At 33.3% G+C, this 12,512-nt stretch overlaps 1 protein-coding gene across 5 annotated transcripts in view; it reads right to left on the minus strand.

The window, feature by feature from the left end:
* Positions 1-12,512, minus strand: part of Slc4a7 (solute carrier family 4 member 7) — a 93,975-nt gene that overhangs the window by 20,095 nt on the left and 61,368 nt on the right. For all 5 annotated transcript variants that reach the window (XM_076842995.1, XM_076843031.1, XM_076843022.1 and 2 more), the window contains 6 exons: positions 11,582-11,756; positions 8,028-8,161; positions 6,670-6,915; positions 4,265-4,370; positions 1,867-2,028; positions 1,384-1,497 (listed from right to left, as the gene is read on the minus strand). In XM_076842995.1, coding sequence (XP_076699110.1) covers positions 1,384-1,497; positions 1,867-2,028; positions 4,265-4,370; positions 6,670-6,915; positions 8,028-8,161; positions 11,582-11,756 — 937 coding nt within the window. The remainder of the gene's footprint in view (positions 1-1,383; positions 1,498-1,866; positions 2,029-4,264; positions 4,371-6,669; positions 6,916-8,027; positions 8,162-11,581; positions 11,757-12,512) is intronic.

Here is a 12,512-nt window from a genome sequence, read left to right on the forward strand (position 1 = left end):
TATTTTACATCCATGCATGCGTACTTTGGAAACCACTGGTTTTAAAAATAATGTTAATTTTTTGATCCCAATGAAAGATAAAGCATACTAAAATTATTTCCATTATATACCTTGTTTCAGATCCCCTTAAGCCACCTTCTTCCAAAAGAAGTCACATAATTTACTAAATGCAAAAATAAATGTAACCAGTAACACAACTTAAAAGTTGCTTCGTCTTATACATCACAAACAGAGGGAGACAGAAAAAATTACAGACCAGAAAAAAAATACAGAACTGACGATTATCCAATATCTGGGGAGGGTTGGTTGGGGCACCAATCTCCTTGTGGTCAAAAATTCCAGTTGTAACTTTTTTTGTGGAGAGTTGGGGGACAAAACTTGAACCAGGGGTATTTTACCAGTGAGCCATATCCCCAGCCCTTTTAATTTTTTTTTTTTTTAATTTTGAGATAGGGTCTTACCAAATTGCTTAGGGCCTCAATAAGTTGCTGAGGTTGGCAACAGTAGGTACTATAGATTTCAAAATTATGATTTAATACCCCATTCTTTACATTTATTTACACCTCTCTATGAATGATAGCATATATAGTCTGTCTGCATATGTTTTGATAAATTTTTATTTTTTACAATAAATTTTTGTGTTATTTTACAGTAATGAGTAATACACTATTCTGTAAATATACCTTATGCATTCATGGCATAACTTTTTCTTAATTTTTTAAATATTTCTAGGTCTTTGTGAGTCCTTTGAAAGTGCCCCGCCCCCCAAATTGCAGCAACCCACCACCCCACACACCAAATCAGCATCTAAACTGCACAGTTCCAACCCCGGCTGTTCAATAGGATACAAGTTTGCCAATGAAAGTAAACAATTCAAATGGAGGCTTGCATTAAATATTTTTCTTATAGAAAACATTTTATTTTTTCCTGATTTTGCTGGAAAATGTTACATGGAGCTTTCCAATTAGTGTCAGATACATGGCCCTTCTAGAAATTTAACTAGGGTCCCACTGTCATTTTTCTAAATTCAAGTTTAGGTTACTTCTTTGAAGGATGTTTCTTTTCCCCTGGAAAACACACTAAGAGATAGATCCAACTAGGAAAGCAGAGTCCCATTTTTTAAATGGCTCCCAACTCTTCACCATGGATGTTTTCATTTGCTTTGATGTATGAACTTTATACTTTTCCTAAATAGGTTCTCTCATCTCTTTTTTTATTTCATTTTTTCATATGTGAGAAATACACATATAATTTTTCCTGTCAAAGCATCAGCTCTTCAAAAAGACTACACATACTAAGTGAGGAGTGTCTCATTTTTAAAGTAGTTGTAAAGTAGTTTGACATTCCCAAGGAAGCAAAAAAGCCACTTGTTTCAATCCTTACCTCAAATTTTTCAGGAACATGAAGTTTAGGAGATGGAACTCCTACAAGGTAGTCAATTGCAACCATTATTACTATTGTGAGAAATACGGCAAAGTCACTGATTGTCGATCGCACCTATGTTAAAGGCATTATGTTAATATAAACAAAAAGTATGTCCCCTTTCTAAATAATTCATCTCTTTCACAGGTAAAACATCACTAAAAAGTATGAATGGAATTTTTAATTACTGATAATGGCAGTGACATACATTTATACCTAATTCTTTCCAAATGATTATATAATTCACAACTAACCTACGCTTTCTTGGTACCAGTATCTTCCCACTGTGAGCTCAGACATATACCAAACATTTTTAGTATAAGTAATTTATAATTACTTGGCAAAGTATTAACCTTAAATGATATACTGCTATTTTTAAATAAACCAAGAAAATGAAAACCAAAAACATGATAACCAGAATTCCCAAAATTACATCCCAGTTACCTTGGTAGGAAAATAACGCTTGGTCTTAAATTGCTTGAGGAATGAAGACAGAAAAAATGTTGTGAAAAATAAGATGACACACCAAAAGAGCACATCTGGAATATAAGGTCCATGAGGACTACAAGCTGATCCTACAAATGCACCATGAAAGGTTTTACATTCCTGGAAAAAAAAAGGGGGAGGAAAAAAGAAAATAGAGGAAGTTTTCAAACATCCAATAAAATTTATAAACTTCATTGACTCTAAGATGCAAATTTTATGTTTCACTTTGCAAGAAAAGGCACTGCAAAGTCAACTGTATATAACACATCATCGATGAACTGTAAGACAGCACCTAAGTTCAGAGATGCTGTGACTTGTCTAAGTCAATGAAATAAGACTATTTCACTTATATCCTCCTTTCCTTCAATTATATATTCCCTTTAGTAAAAGGACTATAATGAGTATTATTTATGAAATGTTTCATCTGCATTCTTGTTGGTCCACAATTTACTATCTTTCCTGTATTTTTGAGTAGTTGGTCCACAATTTACTATCTTTCCTGTATTTTTGAATAGGTGGCTTATACCAAAGCAGCAGACAGAAAATCAGTCTTATGCCCTGTTACAATGCTGAATAGAGATGGCTGCAGTAACAAACTGAAATCAGTAACAAAATCTGTGGCTGGATTTTCTGACTCAAACTCAAGATCTTAGAATTGAAACCATGGTCTTTCATGAGGAAGTAAAGTAATCATTAAAATAATATATCCTCTGTCTAAATTGATAACATAATACAAAATATATCATATTTGATAGAATTCCATTGACTTGATTTTCCTTTAGAAGAAAATTTAGAGATTAGAGGAAATGCCCCAAATATAACTCATTTTAACAATAATAATGAAAAAAAAACTATCAAAAGAAAATTTTAAAGATTCCATTATTTTTAATTCCAATCCATTAAATTAAAGGCTATAAAAAAAAAAAAAGAATGCCACCACCAACATGGAAAAAATGTATATCAAAAAATATACTGGAGCCTGGCGCAGTGACACACACCTATAATCCCAGTTGCTTGGGAAGCTGAGGCAGGGGAATCACAAGTTCAAAGCCAGCCTCAGCAAAAATGAGGTCCTAAGCAACTCAGTGAGTTTCTAAAAAAAAATACAAAATAGAGCTGGGGATGTGGTTCAGTGGCTGACTGCACATGAGTTCAATCTCTGGTACCAAAAAAAAAAAAAAAAAAAACAAAAACCCAACATATACTGGAAAGACCTGTATCTCTAATGTCAAGACAGGATGCCCATCAGGAATCAGAAATCAAATTCTTTTTTTATTTTTTTAAACATTTATTTTTTTAGTTGTAGTTAGACACAATACATTTATTTTGTTTATTTATTTATTTTTTTAATGTGGTGCTGAGGATCGAACCCAGAGCTTCGCACATGCTAGGAAAGTGCTCTACCACTGAGCCATAACCCCAACCCCAAAGCAAATTCTTTTTAACAAGTCACTTTTGACTACTTCAATCAGTTATATCTCTTCCACAACAAAAAATAACTTGCTAATTACAAAACAGTAAAACATGTCTCTAAGTTGCTATGAATAGTACTGATTCATAAGAGAATTCCTGTGATGGAAATGTCATGTATCTGCACTGTTTAATACAGAAGCCAAAAGTTGTATGAAGTGACTGGCTAGTCAACACAGAAACTGAACTTTTTATTAATTTTATTTAAACTTAGACACATGTTAAGGCTACTGTTTGGATGGCACAGCCTTAAATTACCAATAGGATAAAATTTCAGATATTTTTTCAAATTATTTAGTTAGGGGCTAACTATCACCTTTAGTGAGAAAGGATGGATTCAGTTACTTATATAATCCCCCTATTAAAAAAAAAAAAAATCCTCTAGAGAATTTCAGGGGATCTTTGTTTTAATTCTGACTGCTGGCTTCACTTAATATGTTTATGCCTAGCTCATAAGCAACACACCATGGATATTACAGAGCAAGGACAACATTTCCCAACATAATACAAGTGCCTATAATAGTATTCAGTATATAGCAGATGCTTATAACACATTTTGTCCTTTTTCCTTCCTGTTTTCTTAAGAGCATGAATCAGACTAGACTCTTGAGTTAAACAAAGTTCACAGTATGTTCACATCTTTTTAATAACTTTTAAAAAAATCTGAGAAGTGCAGTATAGTCTTTTTATCTCCCTAACCTTCATTCTTTTTAGCCTATAATTTCTAGTGCATGATACACAAAAAAGTGGGACCTCCTATTTGGTTAAAACACTATATTTTGAAAACATACCATAAATCCATTGATCAAGAAGAAAGTAAGTATAATCTGAAAAAACTAAAAAATTAATTTAATACAATATTTATAGCATTTTGTAATATACTTACAGAAACAGTGAGATTTCCCCAGGAAATACTGTGTGCTGTTATATTTTCTTTCTTCCATAGCTCTAGAGTTTCATTACTAGGGTCAGGAGGTTCAATACATACACATCTGAAAAATCACAGTAGGTGAAATTTTTATTTATTTAATTAATTATTTAGTACCAGGTATTGAACCCAGGGGCACTCGACCACTGAGCCACATCCCCAGCCCTTTTTATTTTTTATTTATAGACAGGGTCTCACTAAGTTGCTTAGAGCCTCATTAAGTTGCTGAGGCTGGCTTTGAACTTGTTATCCTCCTACTTCAGCCTCTCCAGCCACTGGGATTATAGGCACTGCACCCAACATGGTAGGTGAATTAAAAGTCACGCATTTCATGCTTACATTTTACTCAATCAACTGCACGGTGTGGTAGCTTTTAATTTCTTAATTTTTTTTCCATGTTGCAAAGCATGGAGACTAGAAACGACACATATCAAACAACAAAATGGAATAAGACTGGTATGATATTAATAAAATTAGTTCACATATTTACTTTATAAAATTGGTGAAATATATCCCTTGGGGGGAACATGTTTGTTTGTTTAATCTAAGAGGACAAAAAATATTTTTAAAATAATTAAAAATTTTAAGATACCACCATGTTTGGCAAGATTATTCTCCATTAAATCCTATCTCCTCAATCATCACAGCAGTCACTGTTGTCTCTTCCTATCCCTGCAATACAACATGTATTTATTCCCAATAAAAGTTACACTGCTATTGATTTTTTGTGCTCGCACTAGACCTAATACTCATATTCACCCTTTAATGGATTTAAGATTGACTCTCAAATAAATAAAAATTTCATCAGGACAGTAGTAAGAAAAATAAGATCATAGTTCAATTCATATTTAGAACTATCTCAACTGCTTAAATAAGCTAGAAACACTTAGCAAATGAACCTCTAAATATAAATTAAAAAAACAAACAAACATGATTACTCCCAAATTAGATAATGAACTGTTTAAGATGAGAAGATGGATCTGGAGTCCACCCAGGTGTTGTTACTTACTAGCTGTTTAATCTAAGGCAAATTTTAACCTCCAAGAGCTTCAGTGTCTTCAGACAAGAAAGGGGCTATGGTATTAACACCGTTCACTAGTATATTCACAAGAATTAAGAAACACTCTGAACACAATGCTCAATGCTCACAAGCTGTATGGTGAATAGATGCTGTTCACATGCATACTCAGTTAATCAAAAGGAAACATTATTCTAAGGCTGGTACTAACAATAAAAGCCATAATCCAGAGGTCAAAGGAAAAAGTGCACAGAAAGAGAGAAAAATGAAAAAAAAAAAAAAAGTAAACCAAAGCATGTAAGAACAAAGAAGACAGCATATCACAGATTTAAAATCAAAGTATCTCTAATGTTTTCAAATAGGTCAGTACTTATACAGAGTTTCATACCCTTCCCTACTTTATCTATCAAAACTGAGGATATACTAGGAAGACAAAGAAGGGGAAAAGTAACAAAAGTATGAAAAAAGGGGAAGATACGGGATCTCAGGTCAGGTTTAGGTGGAGAGAAGGAAAAAGGTGTGCACCCTTTCTACTTTAGATGACCACATATCCCTATATGTGTCAATCAAATGAAACACCACATTTATACCAAACAAGACTGTGACAGACAACAAATAGAGATACTTCTTTGATATGTCTAGTTTTAACAGTCTGCTTTACTTTTATCTAAATATATTCACCAATCTTTTGTAACTATTATATGTCACTTTTCAAATCCTATTTTATGCTAGAGTTTTAGAGTATGTTCATTTCATTCCTTCTTCTAATCTTTTTTGTTTTTGTCATTTGGTGGTTGAATAATACTTTTCTTATTCGTGAGGAAAAACACTCCACTAAACACAAAATATACTAAAATAAAAATATACTAAAATTCTACCACAAAACTTCAATATATGATAACAAGTTTCAAAAATATTAATTAAGACACAAAATGTGAGGAATATACAAATATAAAAAATAATCCCACATCCTACTATACACATAGGATGTGGTTATGTAGTTAAAGAATTAAAATCTAATATTATTGCCTAAAGCAAATATATGGTAGGCTAATTGCCAAACAAATTTAAATAGACCAATACAATTCAAACAGAAGACTGAAAATACACACATATAATTTATTTCAGTGAATAAAATGAATGAACTTGATGAACTACATTTATGTCCTCTGAAAGCTTTGGTAAAATCTCACCTGAAACAAAATAGCAACTACTACATGGCTGGTAGTTATTGCTAGATACAGTGGGCATTATATTGTCAAAAAAGAAAACACAAAAGGCATTTTCTTAGGCTCTGACATCTTGACAAAAATATTTTTTAATATTAGTGAGAAACAGCACTTACGAGTAGCTGGTCAGTTTATTTAAGTTGTTGTGCATATTAAATGCATATATTTCTCCTAAATGAAAAAGCTTCTCCAAAGCTTCATAGATGAATATGATGCAAATGAGAGCTGCAAAAGCTTCTTCTGTAAACCGAGTGATGTAACACACAAGGCTGCTCGCATCTGTTGCAACCAAAACAATGCACAAGAAAGAAGTCCACAGACCAATACTGGTTCTTAAAGACAGATAGGAAAGGTGATAATCTCTGTTCAGAAATAAAAATGTGAACATAATCAACATATATATAAGGAATAGTACTTGTACCTTAAAATTTTCATAATAAACAATAAGAACAAAACATGATTCCTAAAAAAAAGAGAGAGAGAAGGAATTATAGAATAACAAAATAATGATTAGATAATGCTCTACTTTTCTACTTCAACGGAATGAAGACTTACTGGTTATTACATTTATATAAAATATTCATAGTACATATCTATTACGCAATAAATATTTCAAAATTAATAGACCTCATTTTAGGAATCAATTATGAGAAGTAAATGACAGATAAAAAAAGAATTGTATTTGACTCCCTCTGAAGACCAGGAAGCTACACATCAATGCAGTAAAAACATAGCTCCAATGTCTTGCCATCACTACCACCACCTCCTCTCCCACCATTATAACCAGAGAAAGGTGATTTCTTTTTTTAAATTTCAAACAAGCAGCTACTATATTTCAAGTCATGACAGATTAGAATCAGAGTCAGCTTGTTTAGTGGGTACAAAATCAGAACAAGAGTTAGATGAACCAATTATTTAAAAGCATCAAGTTGTTTCAGGCTAAAATGTTCAATTGCATTTGTCATAAAAAGACAGTATCGGCCCTGTTGAATTCAAAGCATACCAACTCCAATCCCCTGTATTACCTCCACACCATAAATAACCTAGTCAGTGGAAACTGACACTTCACTGATTGCTTCAGTCTCATATCTGTTAAACAGGACTGACTGGTAAAGTTACCTCTTTCTAAACTTCCTGTATAACAACAACGTATTGTTTAACAAATAGTTCAGAAGAATATCTTCTTATCGGTTGAAATTTGCTAGAAAAAAAGATTTTTTTTTTTTGTTTTTTTATGATCTGTTTATCAGTACTCAAAATACATTGATTTTGCATTGATGGGCAATCTTATTTTCCTCATCTCTAAGTTACTGAGGTGGGGATGGTGGTAGAAGCCTTGATGGGGCCAACCACAGTGCAGCCCAAAAAATTAAAAATGCAGATATTGATCAGAACTTTTCAGTTGCTAAAAAACAATAATATATAATTGTACATATATGCAAATACACATGATGAATAGAGAACTATTACTTACCTGCAGAATTTAAATAAAATTTTTTCAAACACTAGAACTGGACCTGTGCTCCCCAGTATTGTTAGAGGTTGCCCAGCAAACAATGAATAGGCAATCCCAGTTAATGATGCTCCAAAGAGAGACTCTATTGCACTCTGTTCAAGGAAAAAAGAAATGAATAGAAGCAATACATCATAAACACATTTCTTACCTAATATAATACATGTTAGACAGCTGTAAAATAAAAATACAAACCAAGTAGTTACAAATATAATGGAAGCACAAACTTATAGCTCTTAAAATTAAAATTTCATTACAGAAAACTACAAATACATTCCAAATACACAGAGAAAACTGATTTGTTTTGGTATATTTAAAAGTGAATTTTTTGCAATCATCCTTAATTCAAAGCAATACTGTGAGATGCAAATAGTAAATAGAGGAGACATATATCAGGGATTCAATTCTATCTAAAGATGTGTGTTATTTTTAATATCTCTGGCATGTCTGAAATAGTTCATTAAAAAACACATTTAAATGCTCAATACAGAGGTACAAAAAAGAATCTTTCAAATAGATAAGGAATTAACATTTGACCTTATTTTTCAAGCAGATTTCATCTATAAACTACTGATAAACCTAATCAATTGATATCAAAAATGACATACTTAACATAAACAAAATCTCCATAAAAAATTCATACCAACCATAATAGAGAAAGTATCTTATCATTAAAATTTGGCAAAATTAAAAAAAATGAGAAAAATGTACCACCACCACTATAACATCCCAACTAATCAGGTTATGAGATGATAAGGGGTGATGATACACCATACTACTAGACAAAGGGAAGGGGTCAGAAAGAAAGAATAGTTTACCATTCACAAACACCACAGCCAGGTGGAATGTACTACTCAGAGCGGGAAAGCCCATAGTTGGTAAAGACAAGAAAAGGAAGTTTTCAAGACAACACTCCTGAAATGAGAGGCAGTAGGCAAAGAGAGCAGGGCTTCAGGACCAGATCCAAAGTGGAAGACTGGTTAGTGCCATGCACTGAGTTCTGGCTATATCACAACCTTTGAAAGCCAAAGCTTTCTCATTTTTAAATGGGAGGAGATTACAACTAGGAGACCTTAAGTGGTATCTGTAGAAACACCCAGCAAGCACAGTATATGGCACCTGGATTGTACTTAATAAATAATAGCAGTTCTCATTATCAACTGTAACAAGTATCTTCCAAAATCAGAGCAGTCACAAAGTAACAAAGACAACAAAAGTATAATTCAACTATCAGAATAAAAACAGGATGAAACACATACAAATTTGTCTCTTGGCAACATAATGGAGAAGCATCCATATTAATAATACATTTGTTAACTGTATGAGATAATTTATTTTCTTGCCTATGGGAAACCAGTTTGTGCTAGAAGACACTGGTAAGCCACCACAAAATATTTAGGAATGAATTTTGGTTAAGCTTAAGGGAAAAAAGTGTAAACGATATTGAGGGGAAAAGAAACTGAGAAGAGGAGAGTAACAGATGAAAAAAAAGTTAACAGGAGCAGATGGGCACAAAATTAAGGTTCCCCTCCCTCAACCTTGGTTTAAAAAACAAATGGTGCCACTGAAAACCCTTCCTCACAGCCTCACCTCTTCCTCACTGCCATAGCTACAAAAGCAAAACATTCCCTTATCCAGATCTATTTTTCCCCTTACCCAGACTATTTTTTTTTCTAAGTTTTGCCCAACTTGTAGTTCATTCCCAAACTAAAACCTGTCTTTCCCTTAGGAAATCACAGCCCCATTGCAATGTCTTCTCTACCACACTCTACAGTTATAAGTTTCCATTTTGCCTATCAAAAGCCCTCTTCACACCTCACTACTGTTCTCCTTTATGACTGTACTAAATCACTGAACACCTCCTTCTAATTATTCCTCCTCAAAACTTCTAGTTGGCTTCTGCAAAATTACACCATCCTCACTTCTCTTCTAGGGCTCTGGCTATACCTGTGTCCAATCTATTGGGTCATTTTCCTTTTCCACCCTGCCCCTCTACCCATCTCTCCTCCATTCCATAAATCTAGGTTACTTACCACTTTTCCTTCTCCTTCTCTCCCTATAAATTATCTTCCTTGTTAACCTCCACTATTTTCAGTTTCAAATCTCATTTATGGTTTCCCAATCTGTACATTTCCCCCTTTACCACTCTATAAACTCTGAAACTGTACCTCCTAGTATGTCCATTTCTACCTAAAATTCAACAAAGCAAATGAAAACAAATACATGATACTCCTGCTTTTTCTATTTATCTTACTCCAATTCCCACCACTCATGTGGCACAGCAAACCACAGTGTAGGAACCATGTATATATTATCATTCTCTTTCACTTAGGTTATCATCCTTGAGGATAGGAGACACATGCTCTTATACTAGTCTGCCCTCCTCCAGTGCCTAACACACATCACATGCACATGGTATCAAACAGCAGAAGGAGACAGGCAGGTAGTGACAGTCCACAAGAAAGAAGCAGCACTTTCATGAAAGTAACAGATAAAACACATTTCCACAAGGACCAGCAGTTACATGTACAATTTGTGACAGCATGTATAGCAACTTACTAAAAATATCTGCTTTTGATATATTGAATACAGAATAAGGTAAGAAGAATCTAAATAATAAAAAATAAATTCAGGGTTACATGAAAATTTTTGTTTTCAGATTTATCTTGTGTTCAGGTCATGAAATACTTAAAATGAATAATTATCATTACTTAGCTTTGGATATTTTTTTAACTTTTATCTATAAAAATATAAATTTTAACTCAAGAGTAAATATTATTAGGTAAAAATACACTTACCAATTATAAATCATCTCATTTAAAGGTCATTAAAATACATGAGCCCCGCCCCCCAAAATATACTTCTCAAAATTTTACCAAGTACCACAGCTCCTAATACAGTAAGTAATACATTAAAAATTTCATTTTAGTCATATCAAAAGAAAGAGGCAATTTTCAATTATATTTTCCAAATAAAAGCCTTTGCTACTTTCACACAGATTTATTAATAGCAAAATTAAAGTAAATATCACTTCAAAAATCCATCATCTCCACAATTATGTTCTATCTTCCAAATAGTCTAGCTTGGGCCTACCAGCCAGGGCTGATGGATTCATATTAATCATATGATTCTAACTAATCCTATGATACCTCACAGGGTGAAATAGCCCCACTGATGAATTCCCCCACCCACAACCCCCCGCAATCCACCCACCCACCAGGAGACAATGCAAGCCTTTTACTCAATTATAAAACCATTCCATCCAGCAAGGCAGGATAAGTTTTTGTTGTTGGTTTTTTGTTTTTGTTTTTTACCTCAACTGTGCATCTTCTCCTGTTCAAATGGCTTCCCCATGTTTTCCACAGCAATTACCTTTGGGGGAAGTCTGCTTTGGGACAGGTTAATCTTGCTGTGGGTAGACTCTTCAAATAAAAGTACCAATAGTGAGACAAATGCATACAGACACTTGCCTCTGAAGAGCTAAGAGCCTGGCCACTACCAATCTTGGTACTCACTATTCTGCCTTCTGTAGCTTCTCCAAGCAGCCCTCCAAAAGTGATTACAGGAGACATACAGGCACAGTATAGGAAAAGAATCGAGGCCAGGCACTGCAGGCTTAATGCATCCTTGAAGTCACTCAAGAAAAAAGGTGCTTTCCTTTTGATGTCAAGTATCAAACCACCAAAAAGCCTAAATAGGTGAGATGAAACTCGTCAAACTGTACACTAGAGGATTCTAGCTAGTTCACACTAAAACTATGGGCTACATAAAACTGCTGGTGCCTAGCGTTTTCTCAACAAAAATTTAAATCCAACTTAAAACAACAGTATAATTTATAGAAGATACACTCATTTAATCTACTGATGATAGAGGAAAGATAGATCTCATTAAGCTAAAAGAGACAAACACATTTTTTTATAGACTATATACTGACAAGACTGCAGGCAATGATTTTATATGAGTAAATGTAACTTTGGACACAAATGTGCAAAGAAATATACAATAAACAAAACCTAGCCATTCATGGAAATATGCATAAGCAATTCTACTCATTATTGTCTACATTATATATCTTAAAGGCACTGTTAGAAATACAAAGAATGCAATTATAATCAAAGTATCCTTTAAAATGAATGTAGTATGCTGTACTTAGTTGCACAAATAGTTATTAAATAATTTTAATAACTTTAAAAAATTTGTGCTTCAATTATATAATTATTTCTGTCTAGGGACAAAACCTAAAAAGCTATTTCAGTATACTTAGTTTATTACATATGTAGTCAAATTAGTACATATATTAATAAACCTATGAGATTAAAATCTATATTATATTTATAAATGCAAAGGGGTGAGGATGTAGCCTAGTGGTAGAGCAGCTCTGGGTTCAACCTCCACACTACAAAAAAATGAAAAAAAAAAATTCAGACTTTTAGATACATCTAACTT

The sequence above is a fragment of the Callospermophilus lateralis genome, chromosome 1 (assembly GCF_048772815.1).
Source record: "Callospermophilus lateralis isolate mCalLat2 chromosome 1, mCalLat2.hap1, whole genome shotgun sequence".
NCBI classification, from domain to species: Eukaryota; Metazoa; Chordata; class Mammalia; order Rodentia; family Sciuridae; genus Callospermophilus; species Callospermophilus lateralis.